The sequence below is a fragment of the Cupressus sempervirens genome, chromosome 4 (genome assembly GCF_028749045.1).
Source record: "Cupressus sempervirens isolate cs-2001-9-10 chromosome 4, ASM2874904v1, whole genome shotgun sequence".
In the NCBI taxonomy this organism is placed as follows: Eukaryota; Viridiplantae; Streptophyta; class Pinopsida; order Cupressales; family Cupressaceae; genus Cupressus; species Cupressus sempervirens.
In genome coordinates this window covers 414,717,196-414,743,514 of record NC_143121.1, presented here as the reverse complement: position 1 = coordinate 414,743,514, position 26,319 = coordinate 414,717,196, and the positions used below count along the sequence as shown (strand labels likewise).

General features: G+C 37.4%; 1 protein-coding gene across 2 annotated transcripts in view; it reads left to right on the top strand.

Moving 5' to 3' along the window:
• The window catches only part of LOC149561808 (UDP-N-acetylglucosamine diphosphorylase 2-like), a 153,516-nt gene that overhangs the window by 37,131 nt on the left and 90,066 nt on the right, over positions 1 to 26,319 (top strand). For both annotated transcript variants that reach the window (XM_089825331.1, XM_089825332.1), the window contains exons 4-6: positions 7,168 to 7,207; positions 7,487 to 7,579; positions 7,696 to 7,808. In XM_089825331.1, coding sequence (XP_089681457.1) covers positions 7,168 to 7,207; positions 7,487 to 7,579; positions 7,696 to 7,808 — 246 coding nt within the window. The remainder of the gene's footprint in view (positions 1 to 7,167; positions 7,208 to 7,486; positions 7,580 to 7,695; positions 7,809 to 26,319) is intronic.

The window sequence follows — 26,319 nt, the reverse complement described above, 5'->3', positions numbered from 1 at the left end:
ATTTTGTAAATTTTATGTTTCATGACATAACAAAGCATCTAGAAATCAAGTATCAATATATAAGAGACATGGTAGAAAGGAATGCCATTAAGTTAAGATACATCAATATTGGAGAATAAACGACTAACATTCTCACCAAGCCTCTCACCAGAATTAAGTTTGATTACTTTCGAAGAAGGCTTGGTATGGTAGAGAATGAAGACTGACAAAACTTTAATTCATTAATTTGTTCATATATATTAATGTATCTTTCATTCTAATTGAAAGTTCTTTATTTCCATGTACTCATGATATAAATATCTTTGTGAGGTGAGGATCTCACAATGATTAGACACTCGCACACTATAATCCTCATTGTGTGGTGATGATCTCACAAATGAAATCCATTATGTTAGATGTCTAATGTTCACCACTAAAGAACATGACATAAATGTTCAATATCACTCGAGGTGGTATTCGAGGAACAGAACATAATAGTTGATATCTATTATTCAATATCACCTGAGGTGGTCTCTAAGGAACTTAATATAATGGTAAACTTCCATTGTTCAGTATTACTTAAGGCGGTATTTGAAGAACTTAACATAATGGCATGTATATAATGTTCAGTACCACATAAAGTGGTATATGAAGAACATACCAGATATTTAATGTTCAATATCACATAAGGTGGTATCCGAAGAACATGCCATAATGATAGATATAAAATGTTCATCATCACAAAATGTGATATTCGAGGAACATACCATAATGATAGATATCTAATGTTCAATATCACATGAGGTGATATTCGAAGAACATATCATAATGATAGATATTCACGTTCAATATCACATAGTGATATCCGAAGAACATGTCATAATGGTATCTAATGTTCAATATAAATAAAGTTGATATCTGAGAACATATTATATGGAGAAAATTAAAATCATTTTGATGTTAATGGTTATGGTTTAACTTAATATGATAGCCTCCCTAGCTAAGAGGGAGTGTTGAAGTTAGCTTCAGGAGGCTTACATATCCAATTCACAATGATGTCTCAAATATTATTTGAGACATTAATAAATTAATTATTAACTAAATTCATGAGTACTTATAAATTATTCAATGTCTTTGAACTCTAATAATATTTATAATCATTAACAGTCAAAACTAAACATTTGTAGAGTTTATCATTCTAAGATATTCTAGACTTGATTGCTGTTGATAAAGCCATTATCCTATTATCGACTTTAATTTATTAGTCAAAAATTGCTACATGTATTATTAGTGGTATTTAATAGTTTTGCAGTTACTATTTTTACCGATCAATATACTAATGATCGGACGTGCGTCTAAACATCGTCTCATATATCTATTACTTCCAGCTCATAAGATATATTTATAAAGTCGACTATATCATCAAAGACACACATAGAATATAATTTTGGAGAATAGTCAGGGTCTGATCATCAACAGAAACTGTCAGTATTTGAAGCAACGCAATAGTGAGAACCATCTGCGTATGATATTGGACGGTGCAGAATATAAGACATATAAATGTGTGACAAACAAAGAGTCGATAAAACATAGTCAAATGACTCCAATAGGAGATCGCAATATATTCTATCAGCAGACCATTCAGCGGTCCATGTTGTACAGTGAACATAATTTCAGAAGGCAGACCAATATTGTCATCGGGATTAAGGTCTTTTGAAGATCAAAATCATCAGATTCGGATAAGTTGATTGGTTCCAAATTCTTGATCCTTCAGCAAATAATAGTTATTTCTGATTTTGTTTTTTTGTTAATGATTGATTAATCAGAAATCTCTTATCTGTGCAAATAATTTTTTTTACTTCTTATAGTCTAAAATTTCAACAGGAAGCACATCCTTCATTTTGGCCTCTTAACAAGCGTGGAATACATTTGCCATATCGGCCTCAGTTGGGCATGCAAGTAAATCCGCCATATGAGTCTCCTAGTGAACTTGAATGGACCTCTCGGCTACTTACTCTCCTTATATGCCCGCATCTCTTTTTAGTAATGGAATGGTAGAGTGGATGACACATCATTTCATTTACTGTATTATGCATATACAGACTTTTTACAAGACAACAAGATATATATAACGGGAGCAATATAATATTCTTCAATAATTACTCAGCCAAGATGTAATACCTTACATTTCATACCACACAATTTAGAGGGATATCAAGTTTGCTGGTTAATATATTGATATCTAGTCCACGGGCTGTTCTCCATGCTTATGATTGTCCTCCTTCCATGCTTGGAATGAAATCCCCTTTATACATTATTGGTGAAAGGGTCACCGCCTTTCATTAGAGTTCAATCGCCTCTTTTCATTGTCACCTTTGACAATAATATATTATTCCCTAAGTTTATCACCCTTAGATCCTTCTCAAATGAAGTCTTCTCCCCTTTATGTCTTCTAATGTTAGTGAGAGTTACATCCCTTCATCGTGTTTGCCCCTTTGCAATGGTCACAACCTTTCACAATTAACACCTTTCGAAAGAGTCGCAAACCTTCCATAACTACAACTCTTTGCAAGATTTACAACCCTTCATCATTGCTACCCTTTGAGGGTTAAGATAAGATAAATTTATTAATGTGCAACAAGAGGCCAACAAAAGAGAAACAACCTAGGAAACAATAGGAAAACCAAACAATGTTCAGAAAAAGATAGACTAACAAGAAAGGAACAAACAAGCTAGCTACTCTAAACAATCAGGAAGAAGTCCCGAGCCAAAGAATAGGTTGTTGGATTGGGGCTCCTAGGATGCTCCCAAGAGCCCCTGGTAGTGCTAGAATAAGATGAGATCTGTTGTTGAGTGGAGGACTTGCAAGTTGTCACAACTCCACTAGGTCTTAGAGGGGGTGGGTCCATTGCCCACTTGGTGCCCCATGTAGGGGGGAACCAGAGTGAAGGAGGAGGTGATGAGATGGTCAGAGTGTAATCTTTGAGGGAGGATCCATTGAAGGGTGTGGTCCCGTAGTCTCCATGTCTCTTAAAGATAGAGCGCAAGGCACCTTTGATCCATATACGAGAAGAAGGCTGGAAGACATCGAGTCTCTCTGAATAAGAACTAGAATCTCCCTTTGATCTCATAGTATATGGGGTAACAAAAATGAAGTGACTCTCTATCTTGGCCTCCCCTAAATCACAAAGTTGATAGACCTTGTCCTCTCTAGGTAAATAGTAGTCGATCTAGGTACGAAGCCGATGACAGCGTGCTCTGAATGAACCAATAGAGATACGCAAGGTGTGAGGCCAACCATGAGAAAGGTATGAGGGCTGGACAATGACCCCATTCTACAGCTCGAGGAAATACTTTGCATAAAAGGCCATCCTTGGATGAAGATCCATGATAACTAGTCCAAGAGGTGCAAATATACTATCTGTAGGTATTGGTCCTGACATGCATGTTCAACTCTTGCCGGGAGAGGAAAAGATAAGTGGGAGCATCTTGGGAGAACTAGAAAGGGAGGAGGCGATCAATGTCAATCCCGATAGAACCCAACAGAGATGAGGCTTGGGCAAACCTACAGTGGACTTGACTAGTGAGGTCAAAGCATGCCATGACCTCTAAGGAACAATAGGCCAAGTAAGAACTTTCCTCCCATGAGAAACTTCTTTATTTGCTTCTCATAATTTTCTTCGTTCACTAATACTGGCCCACGAGCACAACCTAGTGGCAGCTTGAACCTTGGTGGAAAACTCACCAACGAAGTGTTTTTACTGCTACTCTAAATGGGTCACCCCTTAATTTGTAATTCTATTCTATTCTATTATTTATTTATTTTTGTATTTTAATTTTACTATTATTTACTTCAGAAAGGGGACATTACATGCATTGGGGGCTGCATTCCCTTTGATGTTTTGTTTTGCCAAGGGATAATTTGGTTTACAAGTAGGTAGTATATTTACTTGCTCTTGCTCTATAATAAAAGCTACCACTTGCTCTGATGCCTTTTCTATGTATTCCACACAAATTGTCTTTGACTCGGTTTTATGAACTTGGGTATCTAGCATCACATCCTTGACAGGATATACCCCCCCACCATATGAGATTGTTCAAAATTTTGTCATTGATTTTCAAGCGTGCTTTGTTCAACAAGGGAGATTGCTGTAAATGTGGTAATTGATGTCAAAGTGAGATTGTTAGAAATATTGTCATTGATGACATTGGTTGTTGATGTCAAAGTTTGGGAGATTGTTTCTTATATTGGCTTTGGCTTGAGGCCGACTCACAAATTCTATTTTTATGCATTAATTTTATTATGTTTTTTTATGTAATTAATTTTGGCCACGAAAGGGGTATGAAAAGGTGAAATGTGTTTGTAAGTATTCATCGAAAAATGTTCTATGATTCAAATAGAGACAAGAGTTGACTTAATGTAGAAAAAAATTAATAAAATGTAAAAGTGAAGAAATATATGCTCAACATCGTTTGGAGATGCAACATCTAGAAGGTGATTTTTTGGCAAAATAGGTTGGTGCCTCCTAAAAGAAGAGATTGGTGTCTCTTGCTGAGTTGGTGCTCTGTTCTGAGGATTGGTGCTTTCAATAGATTGGTGCTGTCAAATTTGTAAGTGGGGATTGGTGTCTCCTACAGTTTGGTACTTGTAAATATTGTGAGTTCATTTTAATTTTGTTGTGGTTGGGTTCAGACTATAGATCTGTGCATCCTCCGTGGTTTTTACCCAAAAGGGTTTCTAGGTAAATTTTGTGTTCTTAATTGTGTGGATTGTGTGTGCTTGCTATTATTGTGGTTAAATTTTAAAGAAGCAAAAGTTTGCCGTATCTTGATCCAGCCCCCCTCATAGTACAAGTGTATAAGTGTGTGCCCATCAAGGATTGGCTGTATCATAGCAAATGCTTTTATAGAGGAGAATCTAGATCAGTTTTGAATTTAGGTCAGACTATGGGGCTAGGACTAGCCAACATTGTGATTCCTATTGCAAGAAATTTTATAAACAATGCATTCAAAATAAGTTAAAAAATAGATGTATAAAACCGAGCTCTTTTGACACATTCATAGAAGAATGAAAGAAGCTTAGAAAACAAAGCAACTGGTTTGTTTCATGTTTGTAAAATAAAAATTTGAGGGGAAAAAATGAAAAATACTTACGTATTTGCATTGTACAAAAGTATTCGTTTACAATCTTGGAAGCCATTGGACACTTGTAAATATATAAGAATGACAATGGTATTGTTGTGGAACTTTAAAGATAAATTTTCAGCTCCATTTGTTGATTCAACAAGCAAAAATGAATATTTAGCCTGTTGGAATGATATTTGTTTTTTGCATTAGAAATGAACTAAAATTAATCTGTTGCAGTGTCTGAAATGTTTTATTAGTAACTTTTAGGGTTTAAAACTTTAAAATCTGTTTTGGGGTGCCCTGGTCAAAGTCAAAGCAATAAAATTGGCAAGGGACAAATAGGTTTGCTATTGTTCCACTGAATTCTTCCCAAGTTTGTCTCAAATGAACCCAGTACAAAACTGAAGGATCTTGTTTGAATCTGTAGGTATACCAGAATGGATCACAGATTGGATTTGAATCAAACCTAGATCTGGTTGTTCTGCAGGTGGATCTGGTAGTATAGTTCATTATAAATATTTAAGTTGTATCTTTCACATTATTTTATAGATGAATTAGTTGGGGGAATCTGTATTGTCCCCACCAATTGAGTAATAGTAGTAGAAAAGCATAAGTATGAAGACCTTAGATCAAAAAAATCGGAAATGACTCTATAATAGAAAAGCTCCAATGGCATGAACATAATACTCCAAGAGAAACAAAACTTGAGAGAGTGCGTAATTTCCACCAAAGAAACCTATATATGACCAATGACCCTTCACCTTGACACAATTGCTAGTGTGCAAGCACCATGTCTACACCACATCGCTGATAAAAACCAAAAACAGCCAAGAAAATTTATTTGCAAAAACCCAATACCATATACCAGTGGTTTGCATTCCTCTCCACTTCTCATCATACCCAATCCCAACCTCAATCTGAAGTAGCACAAACCATGCCATAGTAGGATATATGAAGGGAAAGCAAATTTCTCCGACCACCTTAATTGTTTTTTTACATCCCACACAAAATAGGAACAATGTAATCATGTGATACCTCAAGATGACCCTTGTTATGGATCACACTTGCCCATGTTTGAGCAGAATGCCCTTAGCACCTTGACATATTTTTGCAAAAATCACAATAGCACAGTATCCTTGCTATTATGAAGCAATGTAAGTGCAGGTTGCAATAGAGCCTTAAATCAATCCATCATTTGACCAAATTGATTGCCTAAGAACTAGGCTTTAATTGAGACAAACCACTGAAATGGTTTGGGAGAAAAAGCTACAGAAGCCATCTCCTTTGTTCACTTGAGTTGATGGAAGAAGCTCACTTCTCCACAAAATATTTTTGAATGGATGCCTCTGACCTTGGATGAGACAACATACGCATCCCCATCTTTCTCGAGATGCTTTTACGAACACTAATGCTGCTGTAGAAGAAAAACTAGAAATAGCATAAAGTCTGTTGTTTGAAACTACTAATTTCTTTTGTGGGTTATAAGGTCTCCCTGCCTTTGCTTTAGGTACCAACACCTACTTTGCCAAGAGTGAGTGACAAACACCACTTGCTGCAAACACATAGAAACTAGCCAAATGCATAACAATACCAATTAAACTCACATAGGTAATGCCTACATTAAATCATCAACCACCTTAAATATGAAAATTCTAAACTTCATAATTTTTTTCTTATTCAAGTGAATAATTTTGGTTCTTGATAACTATATGAAAAAACACTTTGATCTTAACAACTTGTATTGGATTCATCTGTTGCATCTTGTATGGTCTCCAGACATGGATTTGGCATTGCTCTGGTTAGTGCACTGCAGCATCATGGATTCACAGTAACCATGATTAGATAGTAGATTGATTTAATCTGTTCACAGTGGAATTTTTATAAAGTAAGCATCTTCAGGTTGTTTTTCTCGTAATCACTTACCTTGCTATGATGTGTTTTAATTTTGTTCTTTTTCAAAATTTAAGCACATGTATTTTGCAATCTGCTTGATACTATCCTGTTCGTTGCTTTTTCTTCAATTAATCTGTCATGAATTTTATGACTTTCTATTTTATACAGGGTACTCGATTAGGAAGTTCAGAGCCCAAGGGATGCTTCAGTAAGTTATGCATCTTTATCTTCTAATAGTATGTAATGCTTGTTTTTAATCTGTTAACATTTTATTCTGTTTGCTTGAAGTTTATCATTGTTGTAGCAATTAGACTATAAAATTTAAACAGTAGAATGTTGAAAGTAATTTGGATGAAAGCCTGAATGTTATGTTGTTGTTCGTGACTGTTCTTATGGTAAAATGGCATTTACATAAGCACATGGAATCATCTGTAAGATAGTATTCTTTTTAACTAATCAACGAGTTGCATATTCTTTTACTTTTCAGACATAGGGCTTCCTTCTGCTAAATCTCTCTTCCAACTTCAAGCAGAGCGCATTTTACGTGTTCAAAGACTTGCAGCTCAGTCTGTACCTGATGGTAAGCAATTTTTCTTTTTACCTAGAACTATTGTCCATGGGTATATTACATTCTTTCTGTGAGATCTGGGCAGAATCTATTCACATCATCAGATTTTGAAATATTTTGGTTTTCAGGTGCAGGTCGATATATTAGAGTACACTGGTATATTATGACAAGTCCATTTACACATGATGCAACACGTAAATTCTTTGAGAGTCGAAAATATTTTGGCTTGGAGTCTGAACAAGTAAGCTTAAATGATTTATTTTGCCAGTAATGTAAAAGTAAAATATCACAATTTATTTTTAATTTGTTTCTTGATTGGATGAGTTAAAAATGGTGTGTCTAGCCCAAATATTTATGTCAAGATTACAAGCGTATAGAATAATCCAAGGCATAAACTACCTGTAGAACCTTGATTAATAGAGATTAAATGGACAAGGAACAGAACAGTTGATTCAAAATATACTTTAATAATGATTATTTATCTCAGCTTTTGAATATGGTCACACATGCCAGCTATGGCCACGATACATCTAAGCTTTCTACACAAGGCATACAAGATCATCGATGAGAACTATAATTGATGCTGTGGCATTAAAAGAAAATAATTTAATAAATAAAGGAATGGAGATGTCTGATCAGAGTCCAATCTGTATCAAAACATTCTTGACATTTGCAGACTACTGCATATCTGGTGCAACAGGAATAGAAAGTTGGACCCATACACCTTAAGGAGCTTTGCTTGATGAACAAGTGGTAGATGGGACACATAATCTGCAAGAAGAAAAATATGCAGCATAGAGGTAAATCAGGCTGCCAACCTTCCTAGTCTTGCTCCCCAAGAGATATACCCAAATATAGTAAATTAGCAAGGTGCTGCATGTGACAATGACAGATTTATTCAAGGTACATGATGGAATTAGGGGTTTTGATCCACCAGTTTAGTATTTGGAAATCAGGGGTTTTCATTCCTCCGATTGCTAGGAGAGGATTTTTGTCCTTGGTGCAATATAAGATGCTCAATCTGTCCAGAATGAATTTGGATTAATATCAAAAGCATGCCTCCTTTGTTCTTTTGCCTTGCTTATATAGACCACTCTCTCCACATTACCTTCAAAAGATGCATTTTAAAATTATTCAAGTGTCTTTTCCGATAATTTAAAAAGGCCACATGTAATAACCCCTAGCCAGTTATAACTTTATCAAACATGCAAATTCCTTCACAATTCAATTGTTAGATATTTCGTCAAACATTTTGCAAGGACTCTCTGGGGTAAACCCAATTGGCTCTTTAAATGGCAATGCAAAATAATGTGGATTTTTAGAAATCTTCTACTACGCAACCCCTTCAACTTGATAGTGTATATTCAAATATTGATAAAGATTTGGTTATCATTAAACTTATCGCTGCCAAATCAATAACAGTACATTAACAATCCTTCCAATCTAATCAACTATTTTTGGCACCAACAACATTCCCTCATAATATATATTTACATGCTTTCTCAAGTTACTATTGCAGCATTATTGAAGCAACTATAACACATGCATCTGTTAACCACCAGCATATGAACGATTTGCAGCAGACCACACAATAAAATGTCTAAGCAAAATACAACACTAAATAGAAATCCTGGTATAGGATTGCTTGCAGCAGACTCATATGTTCAACAAGCTGCTATGCCCAGTTAGCTGGCAATTTCTGGAACAGATTGCAGGCCCTAGCAGAGTGCCGTCAATAGGGATATGATTGCCCACGATTTGCAGAATTCTGGGCCTTCACTTCTAGCAAACAACCACTTGAACAGAGACACCAATTTCAGATGAAACAAGGGGCCAAATCGCAGCTGTATGAGCGGCCCAGTTGCAATTACTACTCACAACCAACCCAGAGAATTTCAATGTTCACCAGCACTAATAATGAATGTCAATTAGCAGGCAACACAGGCACTTGAATTGCAGAGAATGACGCCCAGACATGTAGCTTAGCAATCAGCGTTCAGAATTGCATAAACAAGCCGTCCACAATTAACTGTCTCAATGCCCATAGTCCTCTCCAAGAGTGACCAGTTATCTCTGTAAATGAGGAGCTAAATACTACTGCTGCCACATACAAGGACACCTTCACAAAATACTGAATCCTTGGTCAACGTGATCACCTGCTAGTATGTCAAAGAATACATACATACCTGTCCATGCATACTGATTCTTATTCAACGTGGGTCTGCTGGAATCAGCTACTTATCTGTATTTCCTTCTCGTCTTTGATACAAGCTCCAACGAGAGACTGGGGCTACGTCCAGTTTCTCAAATTCTCTTAAGGGGTTTCGTCCTTAAGATAACCAGTTACATTTAAGCAACCATTTGTATTTGATCAATATCATATTTTCTTGCTCTCAATCCCAATGTAGGTCCACGCTTTTATAACCTTGATACGAAGGAAGACACAAACAACTAGGCAATGTGGGATAAAAAGCCAATTTCGTCTTTTAGTCACTTAAGTTACTTTTGTCATAAAGTAACTTTATATTTGCACTTTATAATATTAAAGTGACTTTATTATTATAAGTTACTTTATAACTTTATAATTACATTAAAATATTTAAATAAATCACTTAAGTCACTTGAACTTTAATGTCTCTTGAAATACTTGTTTGATTGCCATGCTGTCTGAAATAGGAATCTCTCCTCATAATTCCCCATGTGACCAAATACACTTTCTAAAAATAGAAAGGGTCCATCTGTATTACTCCTGACTTACTATACATAGTAAGTATGGCAAATGGAGTCCAAATGATATCGAATGAAGGCCAAATCCCTAAATCCCTAAATGTTGGAGACGAATCAATCCTTAGAAGACCCTCTATAACCATCCTCATTAGCCTACAAGGATCCAATATTAGGCTAATCCCTAAAATTTTGATGCTGACAACAAATGGGGACATTGCAGTCCTCCCTTCCCAGAGATTGCTTGCCCTCAAGCAATCCAGCAATCGCGGTGAACTCCAACCTCCACTTGGATCCCAAATGTAGTAGTATGTGATACCCCTGTTAACATTGAACCAATTGCATACCACTAACATCATTAGGACCAACAACATAACCTGCAGTATAACACTTAAAACTTGTGCTAATGATGTAGGAGTTAGAGTATCACCAGAAGAATACCCCACAAGAAATATCTTCATCTTGGTCCCCATCATATAATATAAACTGGACTGGAATCCTGATCAACAATCCCTTGAAGAGACGTAGCTACAGGAGAATCATATGCACTCATGCCAACTGTATTAACCATAGGTGTAGCCACATCAAATTTTGTGGAAATAGGAACATTACCAACTGCCGCAACACAAAACTGAAGCTTTACAGATGGTGAAAAACGAGCCCAACGCCACTCAGGTGAGTGATCAACCTCAACCTCAAACAATGGATTGTCATATGACAATGTTGCATCCATGTCAAACATGGGACTATCCATGAAGTGAACATCAACACTTTGTTGATTGATAGTGTAACATGACTCTATCACTACATTGCTCACCTCATTAACAATAACAAGTGTACTATCATCAGAGCACACATATACAATCGCTTGCATATTGCTAAACTCCTCATTGAATGACTCAACCGATACAGAAGTGGCTGCTGATATGACAGTATCCTCGCATGCTCCTACTCCCACTATCGTTGCATTGCCATCAAATACATGATCTGGGGAACTCATGCCAACAACTGCATCCTCTGACTTAACCTGACATAAATCCTCATCACATTCCACCTCAATTGTGCCCAATTCATGTCGTGTCTCATAAAAAATGTACTACAAATTTGAAGCCGCAACTGTATCATCACATTTTACTCTTATAAAAAGTGATATCATTCTCTACTCAAATCTCGGCTTTGAAATCAGTTGGGTTATCCGTTTGTGATTTTGATTCATCTCATTCACTAGCGCATCCAACTGTTTCACAATACCTTGTATCTCAGAATCTCCCTCCATTGGCAGAGAAGTATGCCCTTTGCGGGTGTAATGAACACCAAACCTTTTGTCACCATCCATAACATTGAAAACCAAGTCCTCTACCTGTGGGTCAGAAGAAAAGTGATGAGCACTCCTCACAGTGTTATGCCGGTAAAAACTCCCAATCTCTGTCAAGGGCTCATCATCATCAAATTGGAAATCAGAAGATGGCTCCAATCTCTGACTCTGCAATATTGGTTGGGCAGGATCTTGGGCAACCCTCTCAGCAAGCCCAACCACAAAATCCCTATTGGGAAGCATCGTAGCCAAGGTCTCTACAGTTTTCCTCACTAGTCGTCGAATAACACAAGAGCCCTAAATGAGAGCACCCTTAGATATACTATATGAAACCTCTCGCAAATCCGAGCTCTCAAGCAAATACTCCATGAATGACTTAGTACAGTAAAACATATATGTGGAAGAATCAATCCGCTCCCCCACAATCCACAACTGATCTCTCTAAAAATGTGACAATGCCATCTGTCCAATGCTACCAGCTGTATGAAAAGAAGAAATAGATTCACTACCAGTAGAAGGAAGCAAATCACCATGAGAGCTTGTCTCCACGGATGCTCTCACCTCCTTTGTACATACTACACTTATATATCCTAGACGAATGTGTTCGCCACATCATCACGTCCCTCATCCTCAATCATAGAAGCAAACTCACCACCAACCACAATATGTAACTGAATAGGGTTTGGGGCTAGTGTTGAGTGTACCCGTTCTAACTCCATAGTAACCTCATTCAACTGTGACTGTGACTCTTGAAGAGCCAACTGGGTATACTGAAGAGAGTCCACCATCACCTCAAGTTCCTAGGTGAGCTCAACCACCTCCTCCTCTTTCCCTAACAAAGTTTCATAGCATGTGCTACCCCACTCTAGAAGGTAATCTCTGTCATCAACTAATTGAGAGTAACTATGCTTCAAGATCCTAACAACCTCTCGAAGCACATGAACCTCTACTAGGGAAAGACTACTATCACCATGCTCATCTGACATAGGAGCACCTCAACCAAATGTAGCTAGCATATGACAAATAGCATCATAATGATCAAGAGATGAAGAAATATCACTATCACTCACCTTCAGCTGATAATTCACATGATGCCTTTGTAACTCCTGACTCCTATGCAAGCACTGTGTCTCACTAACTGCACTGTGATAGGAAACTGAATTAGCACTGTCCACCACAAGATCACTCATACATGTGCTATTGTCCTCGCACAACTCTGCATTCGAGATACAGCTACTATGTACCTCAAACAACTCCTTCGAAGAAATAGAAGCTATCGCAATATCAATCTCCCCCCATGTCTCAGCTTCCACCTCAATAGTAAGATCTTGTAAACATCGATCTTGGGACTCATCCAAAATCTTCTCAGAGTCATCACCCAATATCTAACGAGGGGTATCATACCTGGTGCAACTCATAGCATCATCCAACAAATGATCAGAGATGTCCATACTGTTTGCATCCCCATCACCTAATAGAGCCTCAATTGTCATCACCTGACTCTGCACCCATGACTCTATGTCTGGCAATGAATCAATAATGCTAGAGTATGAACCCACATCTATTGACTCTGCTGTAACACCCAAATCACCAACATCACAGTTGGGTGACTCCATACATGCATCATTCCCACTTGAGGAAGCAACTTCCTCTTGCACTGGAGCAACACTATGACAACTCACATACAAATCTCCAATAATAATTCCCTCCTCAAAAGAGCTTGAAGTATCAATAGTAACGACTACATCAACTGTCTTTGCACTAATTGCAACAACTCTAGGGCCGTCAACTTGCTGAAGCTTAGTGCCGCTATCGACCAAGGGTACTGACACATATACTGATCTATGTGAAATGGGGCCATCATCAACATTGCAGATAGGACTAGCAGGTGTCATCCTAAACACAGGTGCATCTGCATCATGGACACTTGTTGGGGAAAACTGAAGCTTCCTTCCCTGCAACCTCAATGTCGGCCTTCTAAAGGCAGAAACTATATACTTTGCTGTCCTCTCAACTATCTCTGGATCCGAAAATCTCTCCGTCAACCTCTGTTGATGAAACTTAAGTTTTTCCATACTGTCCTGCAAAGCATTCATTTTCGTGCTAAATTCCTCATTGCTCCACTGACTTCTAGAACTGCTGGTCCTCCTATGTCTGTCCATAGGAAAAAAAACTAAAGTGCTGGTTACTCCAAATGCAACAGCAAAACTGAAAATAAAATAACTTTCCTACCCCACAGGATGGTATGAAACTAGGTTCTGAGCATAGCGCTTTACTTTATTTCTCACAAAGAAATACTCTTCCACCTCCAAAAGAATACAACTTCAAAACATTTATCAGAAAATTTAAACCATTCAGATTAAACCTTTTGTAAAATGTTTTTGATGAAATCTTTGATTAGAATTTCTGGTAAACGATTTCCAAAAACCACACAGGCTGGCAGAATACACAGCTCTGATACCACTATAATAACCCCTAGCTAGTAATAACTTTATCAAATATGCAAATTCCTTCACAATTCAATTGTTAGATATTTCGTCAAACATTTTGCAAGGACTCTCTGTGGTAAACCCAATTGGCTCTTTAAATGGCAATGCAAAATAATGTAGATTTTTAGAAATCTTCTATGCCCAGTGAGCTGGCAATTTCCAGAACAGATCGCAGGCCCTAGCAGAGTGTCATCAACAGGGATATGATCAACCACGATTTACAGAATTCTGGGCCTTCACTTCTAGCAAACAACCACTTGAACATAGACACCAATTTCAGATGAAACAAGGGGCCAAATCGTAGGTGTATGAGCGGCCCTGTTACAATTACTACTCACAACCAACACAGAGAATTTCAATGTCCACCAGCACTAATAATGAATTTCAATTAGCAACCAACACAGGCACTTGAATTGCAGAGAATGACGCCTAGACATGTAGCTTAGCAATCAACGTTTAGAATTGCATAAACAAGCCATCCACAATTAATTGTCTCAACGCCAACAGTCCTCTCCAAGAGTGACCAGTTATCTCTGTAAATGAGGAGCTAAATACTACTGCTGCCACATACAAGCACACCTTCACAAAATACTGAAACTTGGGTCAACGTGATCACCTGCTAGTATGTCAAAGAATCCATACATACCTATCCATGCATACTAATTCTTATTCAATGTGGGTCTGCTGGAATCAGCTACTAATCTGTATTTCCTTCTCGCCTCTAATACAAACTCCAATGAGAGACTGGGGCTAAATCCAGTTTCCCAAATTCTCTTAAGGGGTTTCGTCCTTAAGATAACCAGTCACATTTAAGCAACCATTTGTACTGCATCAATGTCATATTTTCCTGCTCTCAATCCCAATGTAGGTCCACGCTTTTATAACCTCGATATGAGAGAAGACAGAAACAACTAGGCAATGTGGGATAAAAAGCCAATTTTGTCTTTTAGTCACTTCAGTTACTTTTGTCATAAAGTAACTTTATATTTGCACTTTATAATATTAAAGTGACTTTATTATTATAAGTTACTTTATAACTTTATAATAAGATTAAAATATTTAAATTTCTTGAAATACTTGTCTGATTGCCATGCTGTTTGAAATAGGAATCTCTCCTCATAACTCTCCATGTGACCAAATACACTTTTTAAAAATAGAAAGGGTTCATCTCTATTACTCCTGACTTAGTATACATAGTAAGTATGGCAAATGGAGTCCAAATGATATCGAACGAAGGCCAAATCCCTAAATCCCTAAATGTTGGAGATGAATCAATCCTCAGAAGATCCTCTAACCATCCTCATTAGCCTACAAGGATCCAATATTAGGCTAATCCCTGAAATTTTGATGCTGACAACAAATGGGGACATTACACCACATGCTGTACTTAGCCTTTTTTTAATAACATTTCAATTGGTCACTTTTACAAGAGCCTAAAACAAAAAATTCACCTGAAGTATTATAGATCTATTCTCTTGAGCTCACAGAAGTGGGAAATGGGCTTTTAGGTCGTTCTAAAAATTTATCAAAAAGGGGACATTGTATTCTTCATTGAGTTGATGAATTCTAAGCCCCCTTCTACCTCAATTCTGCACTATGCTTTTCTCTTACAATCAATACTTTTATTGAAATTGTTTTGCTTCAGAAGTATTAGTAAAAATTACTCTAAGAGCTTCATACAAATATGAAGTAACCATGCCCTTGCAATCCTTCTAGATGCTTCTAGAGACTAGTGTAGAGTAGCTTCTTTAGGCATTGACAGAGGAAAAGTTTAGGGGGTTAGATTGGGTGATGATCCCAACTTATAGCCTTCCCATTGTCTTTAGTACAGACAACCTTCAGGATATCTTTCCAATTTTGGAAGATAGGTCTCATCTCGTTTGATATCATTTCTTTAGTGCTCCAGATAGCTTTATTTAAATGTCATTATATCATCTGAAAGATCCTCCTATATCTTTCTAGCCATACATTCCAACCTGTGTTTTGAGGCATTTTGGGGGCAAGGACGGGGGAAGATAGGAGATGTGTTTGGGGAAGGCAGTCCCAGGGCCATTTTTGGGTATTGTGGTTGGATGGCTATGTATGAATTTTTCAATTATATATTGAAGAAAAATGGCTCATGACAATTGTGGTTTGGCAGCGGTTATATATATACTAAATATTTCAAATTATATTACATAGAGAGAGATATGTCAATAACTGATAACAACAATATCGATATCAAAAGAATTACTTGTGTCACTGTCACTCTCTGCCTCAAGTGGATCCAATTGAAGCCGAACCATTCCTGGTTGCACCTCCTCTATGTTTGTCTCATTTCCTCTTAACATGTTCACCTTTGAATATTGTTTGTCAAGGAGGGATGTACACAATCCTTGTTCTCCAAGGAGAGCATAAGAGGATCCAGCTGCCATTGCATCTCTCAACATAGCTTTGAAATACGGCAACCTTGCTAATTGAAATGGACTAGAATGGGTATAAAACTATTTGGCCAACTGAATCACTGACTTGCTCATGTTTTAGCATATTCATTAACCCTATCATTGTTTTTTGTTTTTCACTTGGAACAAAAGAGGCCTTCCTCTTTCCTCTATCTCAACTCTCTCCAATTGATACATTGTATAGTCACGGTGATCAATGATGACCATTTATTATTGCGAGGAGTACTAATGATTTGTCTTCACTCACTCCAATGAACTTTTCCATTTCAACATGTTCCAATTTTTTACAAACTCTTACCCCATGTCCACTCCCACCCAATAATGGTTTCTATCTCTGATATAGCTCCCATGGTGATCAATAATATGACATAGCCAATGCTTGCTTCTCCTTGTATATTTACCCCAATCGATGGTTAAGTCGGTAACAAGTTGAAGCAATGGCTTTTTGGTTTTGAAAGGGCCTTTCACAATTTTTTGAAGAGACGATGAAGAGCATTCAAAATGGGATTGTGGAGTTCCAAAAGAACTTGTGTTTTGGTTCTTACAAGGAGAAGAAATGCTTGTTTTGTTTACTTCAATTTCTTCATTTGCCTCAGTCACATTGTCATCACTGAAACTGCTGAAAGTGCATATTTTCTGGAATGCCAAATAGAAACTAAAACATTTTTAAGAAGTTTAAAATAAAAACAAGTAATAATTTTCAAATATGCTCTAACAGCTACAAAAACTAAAAAACTGGCAAAACAACATACCTTGCCATTGTCGTATGCTATTTGAGTTTTCCTCACTATTTATTAGGCAGCCAAGTTTAAGTTTTCAACTGTGGTATTATTCAGGTCTTAATATGATATTAGGGTGTATAAGGGTCATGAGAAGGTTATGCTATTTTTTTCATGTAAACCAAGATTGAGTGATTTCTTTATCATGAGGGACACCTAGCTGTCTTGGGGATGGTCGACCACACATTCTTCAATGCCATTGGACACACATTTGGGGAAGTTTCCTTTGAATTGCATATTAGGGGAGATGGCTATGGATGTTCCCTAATGTCTTGTTGTTCCAAAAATGAGCTAGGGAATGGGGATAAGGGTTGTGGGCGTGTCCTTGTGTATCATTAATCCCAATGGATATTTGTTGGAAGTGAAACCTATATACATTTTAAGCTCATAACTTAAGCTTGCAAGATCAATGCAAGTAGAGAGTAGACCTATTGTGTTCACAAATTGCCCATTGAAGATGGGACCCCTCTCTGTTTGCCCACTTGGCCTTTTTTGGTTTTGGTTTCTGGGTAGCACTAGTGCTTGCCTCCTAAAGTTCCTTATGTTTTGGTTGAGAAGTGAAAGTTTAACTGTCTTGAGTGAAGTTTTGTTCCCTGCCATTTGAGTTCCAATTTTGGAACATTTCTTGGTCTTGAGTTGAATAAAGGCCCAAACATGCTCGAATCTGTAAAATATGGGAGTCAAATATATATATAAATTAAGTCCAACATCATGAAACCTCTTTCTGCTCGAGAATATACAAAGACAAGGAATCAACTTGAAGATGAAAATTCTTCACCTTACTTGATTTATGCTCATAATTCGAAAAGGTACATGATTCTTCTACTAGATCTGGATTGCATATATGAATTGAATTCCTCAAGGTCCAAAGAAAGAAGAGCTACATGAGGATATTAAAGGGCATTCACTTCACTCTTAGAGTGTCTACAATGGCCTCAAAAATCTCTACACATGGATTTTTTAATTACAAGTTTTAGAGTCTTCTACATTACCTAGATCATACTTAAACACTAGGAAAAAGATTGATGTAAAATTTAACGCAGGGGTTGGATCCATTTATCTAGCTTCATTTTCAATCAGAACTGAGAAATCTAAAAATGGCAAAAAGCATTTACCAGTCCATCTTTGACAACCCGTTGCATAGAAAGGTGAGCTTGATATTAAAAGAGCTATGTCCCATGACACTAAGGGCTACCAATACAATACAATATATATTTTGGTGCTTGCTTGGTTTCATTATTCTCATTTATAGATTAGATCGTTAGATAAGTGTTGTGATTTCCATAGAAAATGCAATGATGTTTTAATGAATTCTTTAGTTCATATTTTTGACGGTTCATAGATGGCAATTCGTGCAAAGGTAGCCTGAACCCATTACTATGCATGCTTAACTTCTATCACTCAACATGCATTGTTCATTTTGATGGTGTCTGTTGTGATATGAAAATCATTTGCATAGCCCCTTGAAGGTTGCACCAATTCTTGCATAGTCGTAGTTTAACTTGATGAAGCAGAGCTTGGTTATTTGGAATTCGCCTAGTGGTCAATCACCCTTAGGAGTAGATTAGAATTCCTAAACTCTTCTCCTTTGCTTTCCACTTATTCTTGAAAACTTCCCAAAAGTACCCTATTGCAATATCTTTAAATAGCTCCCATCTAGTATGATTTGAAATCAATCTAGGTGAAACAAACTTAATGCCCCTCGTGATTAACAACAAATCACATTTACCACTGAGCTTATCCATAGTCAAAACCTAACACGAAAGGAAGCTTGGAGTAACCCGTATGATCATTTTGCAATCTTAGCATATGTGGAACTTTGACTAGGAAAGGATTAGTTACCTTGGTATTTTGTTCTACTGTTGGTGAGTCATAAAATGCATCAATAAAAACTGGCGCTAGAGGGAAGGCACATACGTAAATATTGGATTGTCTCAATTGACTAAGAACAAGCAAAAACATTAAAGTTATTTCAAGGCACACTCTCCATTGTTACACATTAACAAAAATTGGTGCTAGAGGGAGAGCTTACTATACATTGTTCACATTCAAAAGAAGTTTCACATATTGAAGCGTATCAATCCATTTTTGCTCAAGGTAAATCAAAGGATCTCAACATCCAACCCGGGATCAAAATAACTACAAGGGTTAAAGTTTGATCCGAAGCCTGGGTGGGGAAAGGAAGAAGCATCTACAAGTCAGAACACATCAAGTTGAATGTACCAAACAAATTTTGAAATAAAGTTTAGCAGCATGAAACCTCTTTGTGCTTGAGAATATACAAAGACAAGGAATCAACTTGAAGATGAAAATTCTTCACCTTACTTGATTTGTGCTCATAATTTCTAATGGATCTAGACTGCATAGATGAACTGAATTCCTCAAGGACCAAAGAAAGCAAATCTATATGAGGATATTAAAGGGCATTCACTTCCCTCTTAGACCATCCAAAATGGCCCCAAAAATCTCGACACCCGATCTTTTTTTCAAGTTTTAAAGTCTTCTCCATTACCTGCATCATACTAGGGCAATGATGGATGTAAAATTTAATGCAGGGGTTAGATCCATTTACCTAGCTTCATTTTTTATCAGAACTAAGAATTCTGGCAAATGACACAATGCATTTACTAGTCCATCTTTGGCAACCAGTTGCATATAAAGGAGAGGTTGATATTAAAAGAGCTATGTCTCATGGCACTAAGGGGTATCAAGATAATAGAGTTTTCATTGTTGGTTTCATGGTGATTGCTTGATATAGTTTGGTGCTTGCTTGATTTCATTAATCCCTCATTTTGATTAGATTGTTAGATAACTGTTGTGATTTTAGTGGAGAATGCCATGGTGTTTTGATGAATTCCTTGGTTTATACTTTTGACAATTTATTAATTGTAAGTCATTGTGCAAAGCTAGCCTAAATCCATTTCTATATGCTCAACTTCTATAACTTAACATGCATTCTTTGTTTTGATGGTGTTTGTTATGATATGGAAATCATCTGCATAAGCCCCTAAAGCTTGCTCCAATTCTTGTGTGGTTGTAGTTTAACTTGGCGAAACAGAGCTTGGTTATTTGGAATTTCTCCATCAAAACAATATCTGTTTTGGTCAATTAGCCTTAGGAATAGATTAGAATTCCTAGACCCTTCTCCTTTTCTTTCTGCATATTTTTTAAAACCCCAAAAAAGTACCCTATTGCAATATCTTTTGATAGCTCCCATCTAGTCTGATTTGAAATTAATCCAAGTGAAACAATGTAAGGTCCCTTGTGATTAACAAAAATCACATATATGACCAAGCTTATTCACACTCAAGCTCTGACATGAAAGGAACCTTGGAGTAACATGTATAGTCTTTTTCCAGTCTTAGCATGCACAATACTTTGATCAAGAGAGGATAAGATACCTTGATATTTTGTTCGACTATTGGTGAGTCATAAAACACATCCATTGAAGCTTCTTTCAAGCTACTGAAATAAATCCACATCTACAAATGGTTTGTCCCAAGGATTGCATGCAAGGATGAATGTGTAAGTAGATGGTTACAGTCTTTTTGATTACTTCTACATGTTGCACCTGATGAATATTTTTGGAAGTTTCCTTTAGAAAGTTTTGAATTGGCCAAAATTTTATCAAGAGCATCAAGACATAAAAGAACATTGTCTTCTGGAGGAATATATTTGTTCTAGATGATTTGATGGAAAGCCTTGTGATTCCTCATTATTCATTAGAGTTGTCATTTAATACCCATTCAGAGATTGTACTTACTTGATTTTGGTCCCATCCATATTAGTAGATCCTAAGCATAAGAGAAGTCGAAGTATAGATTTTTTTTCTCAAGCATATCAACATCTTTAACCTCAATACATTGACTTTCCAATACTTTCAACCAGATTCGCACACCTTGATACACTTTTCCATCCCCGCTTTAGTCATTATGCTAAACCTTTGTTGGAGATCCTTGAGTTCATGCTTTGAGGAGTATTAAACATATCGGATCCAAACTTCTTGCCAAGAAGAGATTTTGTTGTGAATCCCATCATCCTATCTTAGTGGCATTCATAGAGTCAAAAGAGATCTCACAACCAATTTCAACTTTAAAGGCATAAGACCCCGTTTGCGAGTTTTATTCCACTACATGTAGAATCAGACACAATGTTTCGATCACATGTTCAATTCTCTCTTGATGTAAAGCCACTTCTTGTGCTAAGCTTGCAAAGTAAGATCACAAGGCAACTTTAAGGTTCCTCTATTGTGGATACTGACTCAGTCGAAATGATGTGATCTGCTGGTAACCCTTGGGGACTTACATGGTTTCTCAAGCCTTGGCAATGCACCAAGGATGAAGCTCCACAATGTGCAATGAAAATATTGCTTCTTTGCTTTCGACACTTGCTTTCTTAATTCCCTTACCCCTAACTACTACCTCTATTCCCACTTTGAATGCAAGGGCTTATGGATGACTTAGACTCTACTAGACAAAGGCTAATCAATGACTTGACTCGCCTAGTGCAAGCTTCTAAGGTATACTCGAATGGTTTTCATATTGATATCCCCTCTTCAATCCCATTAGAGTGATGCAAATTGAAGACTCAATACCAATTGAAGTTAAGTCCTAATATTCATCAGCTAAACACGCAAGGCGCTCTTACAATCCCAAAGAGGCTAGTGGCCTAGATTTGTTTGAGTCATACAAGTAAACATCCACAATTACTCTCATTCAATTAAATTAAATACTTGAAAGAAATACTACTCTACTTTATCTCAACATTTGAAATGGAAAATAAAGCAACCTTGCAATGAAAATCTACTCTAAGCGAGGATGAAAATAACCATGAAATAACACCAACGTGATCACAACTATCACCATGCAAAACACAACAATGACAATTAGAGCAATTTTGGTATTATTCTTGCAACAATTCTCCAACAACCCCAATTTACAAATGAGAAGAGCATTCCTTATATAGGGAACTTGGGTACAATGGCCAAGATTATACTAAAATCAATGACCCAGATTAAATCCTACGAACCCTAATTAGGGCCGCCACCCCATCAACCAATGAGATTTGAATACTCTAAAACGGACTTATAGAAGAAATCCATGGGAGTAACACCCAACCAAAAGATGCCACAAGTGCGGGGCTAATCAAAATCAGACACCTAGATAACTAACCAATGAGAAAATAGATGCCACACGGGCTTACATCAATTCATTATCCAAAATCACATTTCCTTTGTCTCTTTCCTTCTTTGCTAGTTCAATGTATCTAGATGTCATGCTATTGAGCTCATCTGTCGGAGACATGGGTGCATTTTGAATCTTCCAATCCGTCAAATTCATCTCGGATGTCGCTGTGGTGATCGTCCTCCATCTGGTGGCACTATCCCCAACTGAAGCCATAAGAGCCCTGAAGGATGAAAGACGATCAAGATAGTCTCACTTGATGATGCCATCCTCCTTCATGGTGTAGGTCTCCAATCTCTTCCTCAAAACCTCCAAGTTCATGTTCTTTTCACTCTTCTCATTGAAGTTGAAGGCAAGTTTTGTGGTTCCCAAAACCTCCTCAATCGCATAATGCATAGAGAGAACAAGCTGGGCGTTGCCTTCCTTTATCCCCTCTAATAGATCCTCTTTCTACACTAAGGAAAAGTACCATAACTCTATATCATGCCATCCTCCCATTTTGATTACCTTCGCTGTTACCACTAATTGTTCAAGAACCTTCATCATGGCACACAATTGGGGTATGGTTCTTTCTTTGATAGGGCAAAATTTCTCCCAAAGGTCTGCATATTTACGGGATCTGTCTCTAAGCAATGCAAGGGTCTGGAACACTTCCATGAATCCAGGAAGGAATGTCGATACCTCCTGTGTTGTTTCTTCCATCCAGGCTCGAGTCTCCTTTAATGAGGCCATAGCACTTTTCATCCCCTCTCTCTAGTGTCAGTGGTGGTGGGTCATTGTGATCCACTTGTTCAATAGACTTGTATGCATTTCTATAGAATGCCAGTAACCATTGACACTTTGCCTTGTACTTGTTCTTTCTTGCAATTTTGCTTTCCACTCTTCTTTTCAAGGTATCAAGACCTCCTTTAGCCCCATCATACTCTATATCCTTCGTGGTGGTTCCTAACTTGTGCTCCACCATCTCTTAGTCTTAAACTTAGATATCATCTTTTGTCTTGTTTACCTTAGGGATGGTGATTTGAACTTTTTGATTCCAGAGTCATCCCATATCACCTTAGCCAACCTTCCCACTAGGTGTGTTTCTTCCTCCTCCCGATCTACAAGATCTTCAATATTATCAATTGGTCTTGCCTCCACAATGTCTTGTTCGCCCTGCAATGTATCCCACAACTAATTAGGTGGAGTGCATTCTCCCAGTCCTGGGTTGGGCTTTGTCCTCTTGTTTTTGGACTACATCACTACAATGTTTGCATTGTGGTCCTCGTTTGTAGGTGGGATCTGTACTTGTGGAGAGGAGCTTTGAATATCAATCATCTCATTGTCTCCATTTGGTCTAGAGGTTACCCTTACCTAGGAGACACTCAATGGTGAATATCACGAAGATCTCACACTTGTATTGCCCTCTAATTCCGAGGAGATTTCTTGGTGTACCACCCTTCTTTTGTGGGATATGGCCTTTATTCTCTTTGAAGTGACACTTTCCTTGGATGGGGGAGCTGTCCGCACCTTTCCTCTAGCTAGTGACTTATTGATTCTAGCTTCCTCCCTCGAATTTTCACCAAGTGACACCCTTGTAGTGTTCCTCCTCTTCATGTTGGACTCCCTTTGTTGATCATTTGACGCCTGCGGCCATTTAGATGACTCCTCTTCTTCACTTTCTTCAACCTCATTCATCTTATAGTAAGTCAAATGCACTTGTTTCCTTGCCAATTCCATTATCTTCTGAGCCGACCTTTCTTGAGTGCTAAGGGAAATCAGGATCATTAGGGCCTATAAGCTAACTTCCATATTGCGCTCGTAATCAATTGGATCCAGTGCGTGATTCTTGGTGGTGTTGAAGTCTTCTCTAAGCACCTTACCATCATCCTCCAACTACTTGGGAACTTGAGTCCCCTTCCACTTGTACTTCCTTATTTTGTCCACGGTCAGTCTTGAGAATGCTCTCTTCTTTGCTCCAAAGTCATCTCCTGCATTGGTCCAATGATCCTTTAAGTGCGAGATGTGGGAATATTGGTTCCCATATGCCCTTTTGATCATCTGCACTAGTGTTGAGATAATGGGTGTTGCACACATTGCATAATATTGTTATATTTTATTATTTTATTTTATTATATAATGTTGCACCTAGATGGACGTACAACATGTAAAGACTCTCATGGAATAGCGTGATGAGTTGTATTGTACCATTCTGATAATATTTGATGTAATTATTTAATATTGGGGAAAAGAATTAAATGTGGGGTCAATGGGTTAGGTAGGACATGGTTTTAGCGCATGGTTACATGGCACATGTCATGTGAGAGATGACATGGTTGTTCATTTATCTCTTTCCTTTGTTGGTTGTGGAGAACTTGGAAGAGTGTTGGAGACTTGTTATAAGAGTTGTTCTTGCAGGTTATCAATGTATGTGTTGTGGATGTCTTTGATACTACATGGATTCACTTCTTTGAGATGTTGTGAGTGGATTAGTTATAGATCTGACATTATCTCTTGTAGTGGGAGCTTCACTATATATATGTGGCAGGCATTGCTCTTTAGTCTTGTGATTGTAGGTTACAGGTTGAATATGTTGATGATGTGAGATTCACTTGGTATACCTTTGGAGGTGTGGATAGTTGGATGGGTTGGCACCTGCTGCGGGTGCTATTTCAACCATGGATATTTTGATAACTACAGATACGTGTGATTACCTTTTGGATTATATTTTTGTGCTTGACATTTCAATTGGTACAAGATTTTATGATCTTCTAATGTGATAGGTTGGGTAGCTTTCTTTTTGGATGGTTTCTATGTATGTCTGATAGCGGTGGCATAATAGGTGGGATCATTCATGTTTGAGATGCCAGATACTTTGATTTTGTTGCGGGTACCAGGATGGAGCACTTGGTGTACTTTGATCCATGATGGTGGATGTGCTAGGAGGGATTGTTCCCTTGTTCATTTACGTGGCTACAGATTGACCATGTGCAATGTATACAACAGGTGGGAGATTGTTGAGATAATGAGTGTTGCACACATTGCATAATATTGTTATATTTTATTATTTTATTTTATTATGTAATGTTGCACCTAAATGGACGTACAACATGTAAAAATTCTCATGGGATAGACTTGTTGAGTTGTATTGTACCGTTGTGATAATATTTGATATAATTATTTAATATTGGGGAAAGGAATTAAATGTCCAATATTAAATGTAGGTTCAATGGGTTAGGTAGCACATGGTTTACGTAATACCACTTGGTGGTTTTGTGAGACTTGCTACTATATAAGAAACCACAAAGGTAGTTGTAGAGACAAGCCAAGAAAAAGACAAAAATCAAAGTTGAGCAAGACAAGGCTTGACAGGTTAGCCAAGGGAGCATTTGTGAAGGTTGGAAGCATGACATAGGATGTGTGGATTCATGCTTCTTCACATGGATTGTTTGGTTGTGGCTATGGCTTTGAAGGCTTCCATGGTTATATTGCAATGATGTTTTTATTGAATAATACATGGTGATGGATGCTTTTGGAGGTTGGGTTTTTTCCTCAGTGAGGGTTTCCTAGGGTATATCTTGTGTCACATTTATGTGAGTATGTTGTCTATTCTCTTGCATGTAGATTTCAATTACATATTTGTTTCAGATCTATTATGGGTTATGTGGAAACAGTAATATTTTTGATTGCAAGTTTCCTTAAAACCGGGTCAAATTTTGCCTTGCATGATAAAATCCCAGCCCAAAGCTTTCCAATTCAATACCCACTGATTCTGCCACTACTAAGGAAGGATACGATTCACCACCAAGGCTAAATGGGAATCAGAGACCTTGCCTGTGCTT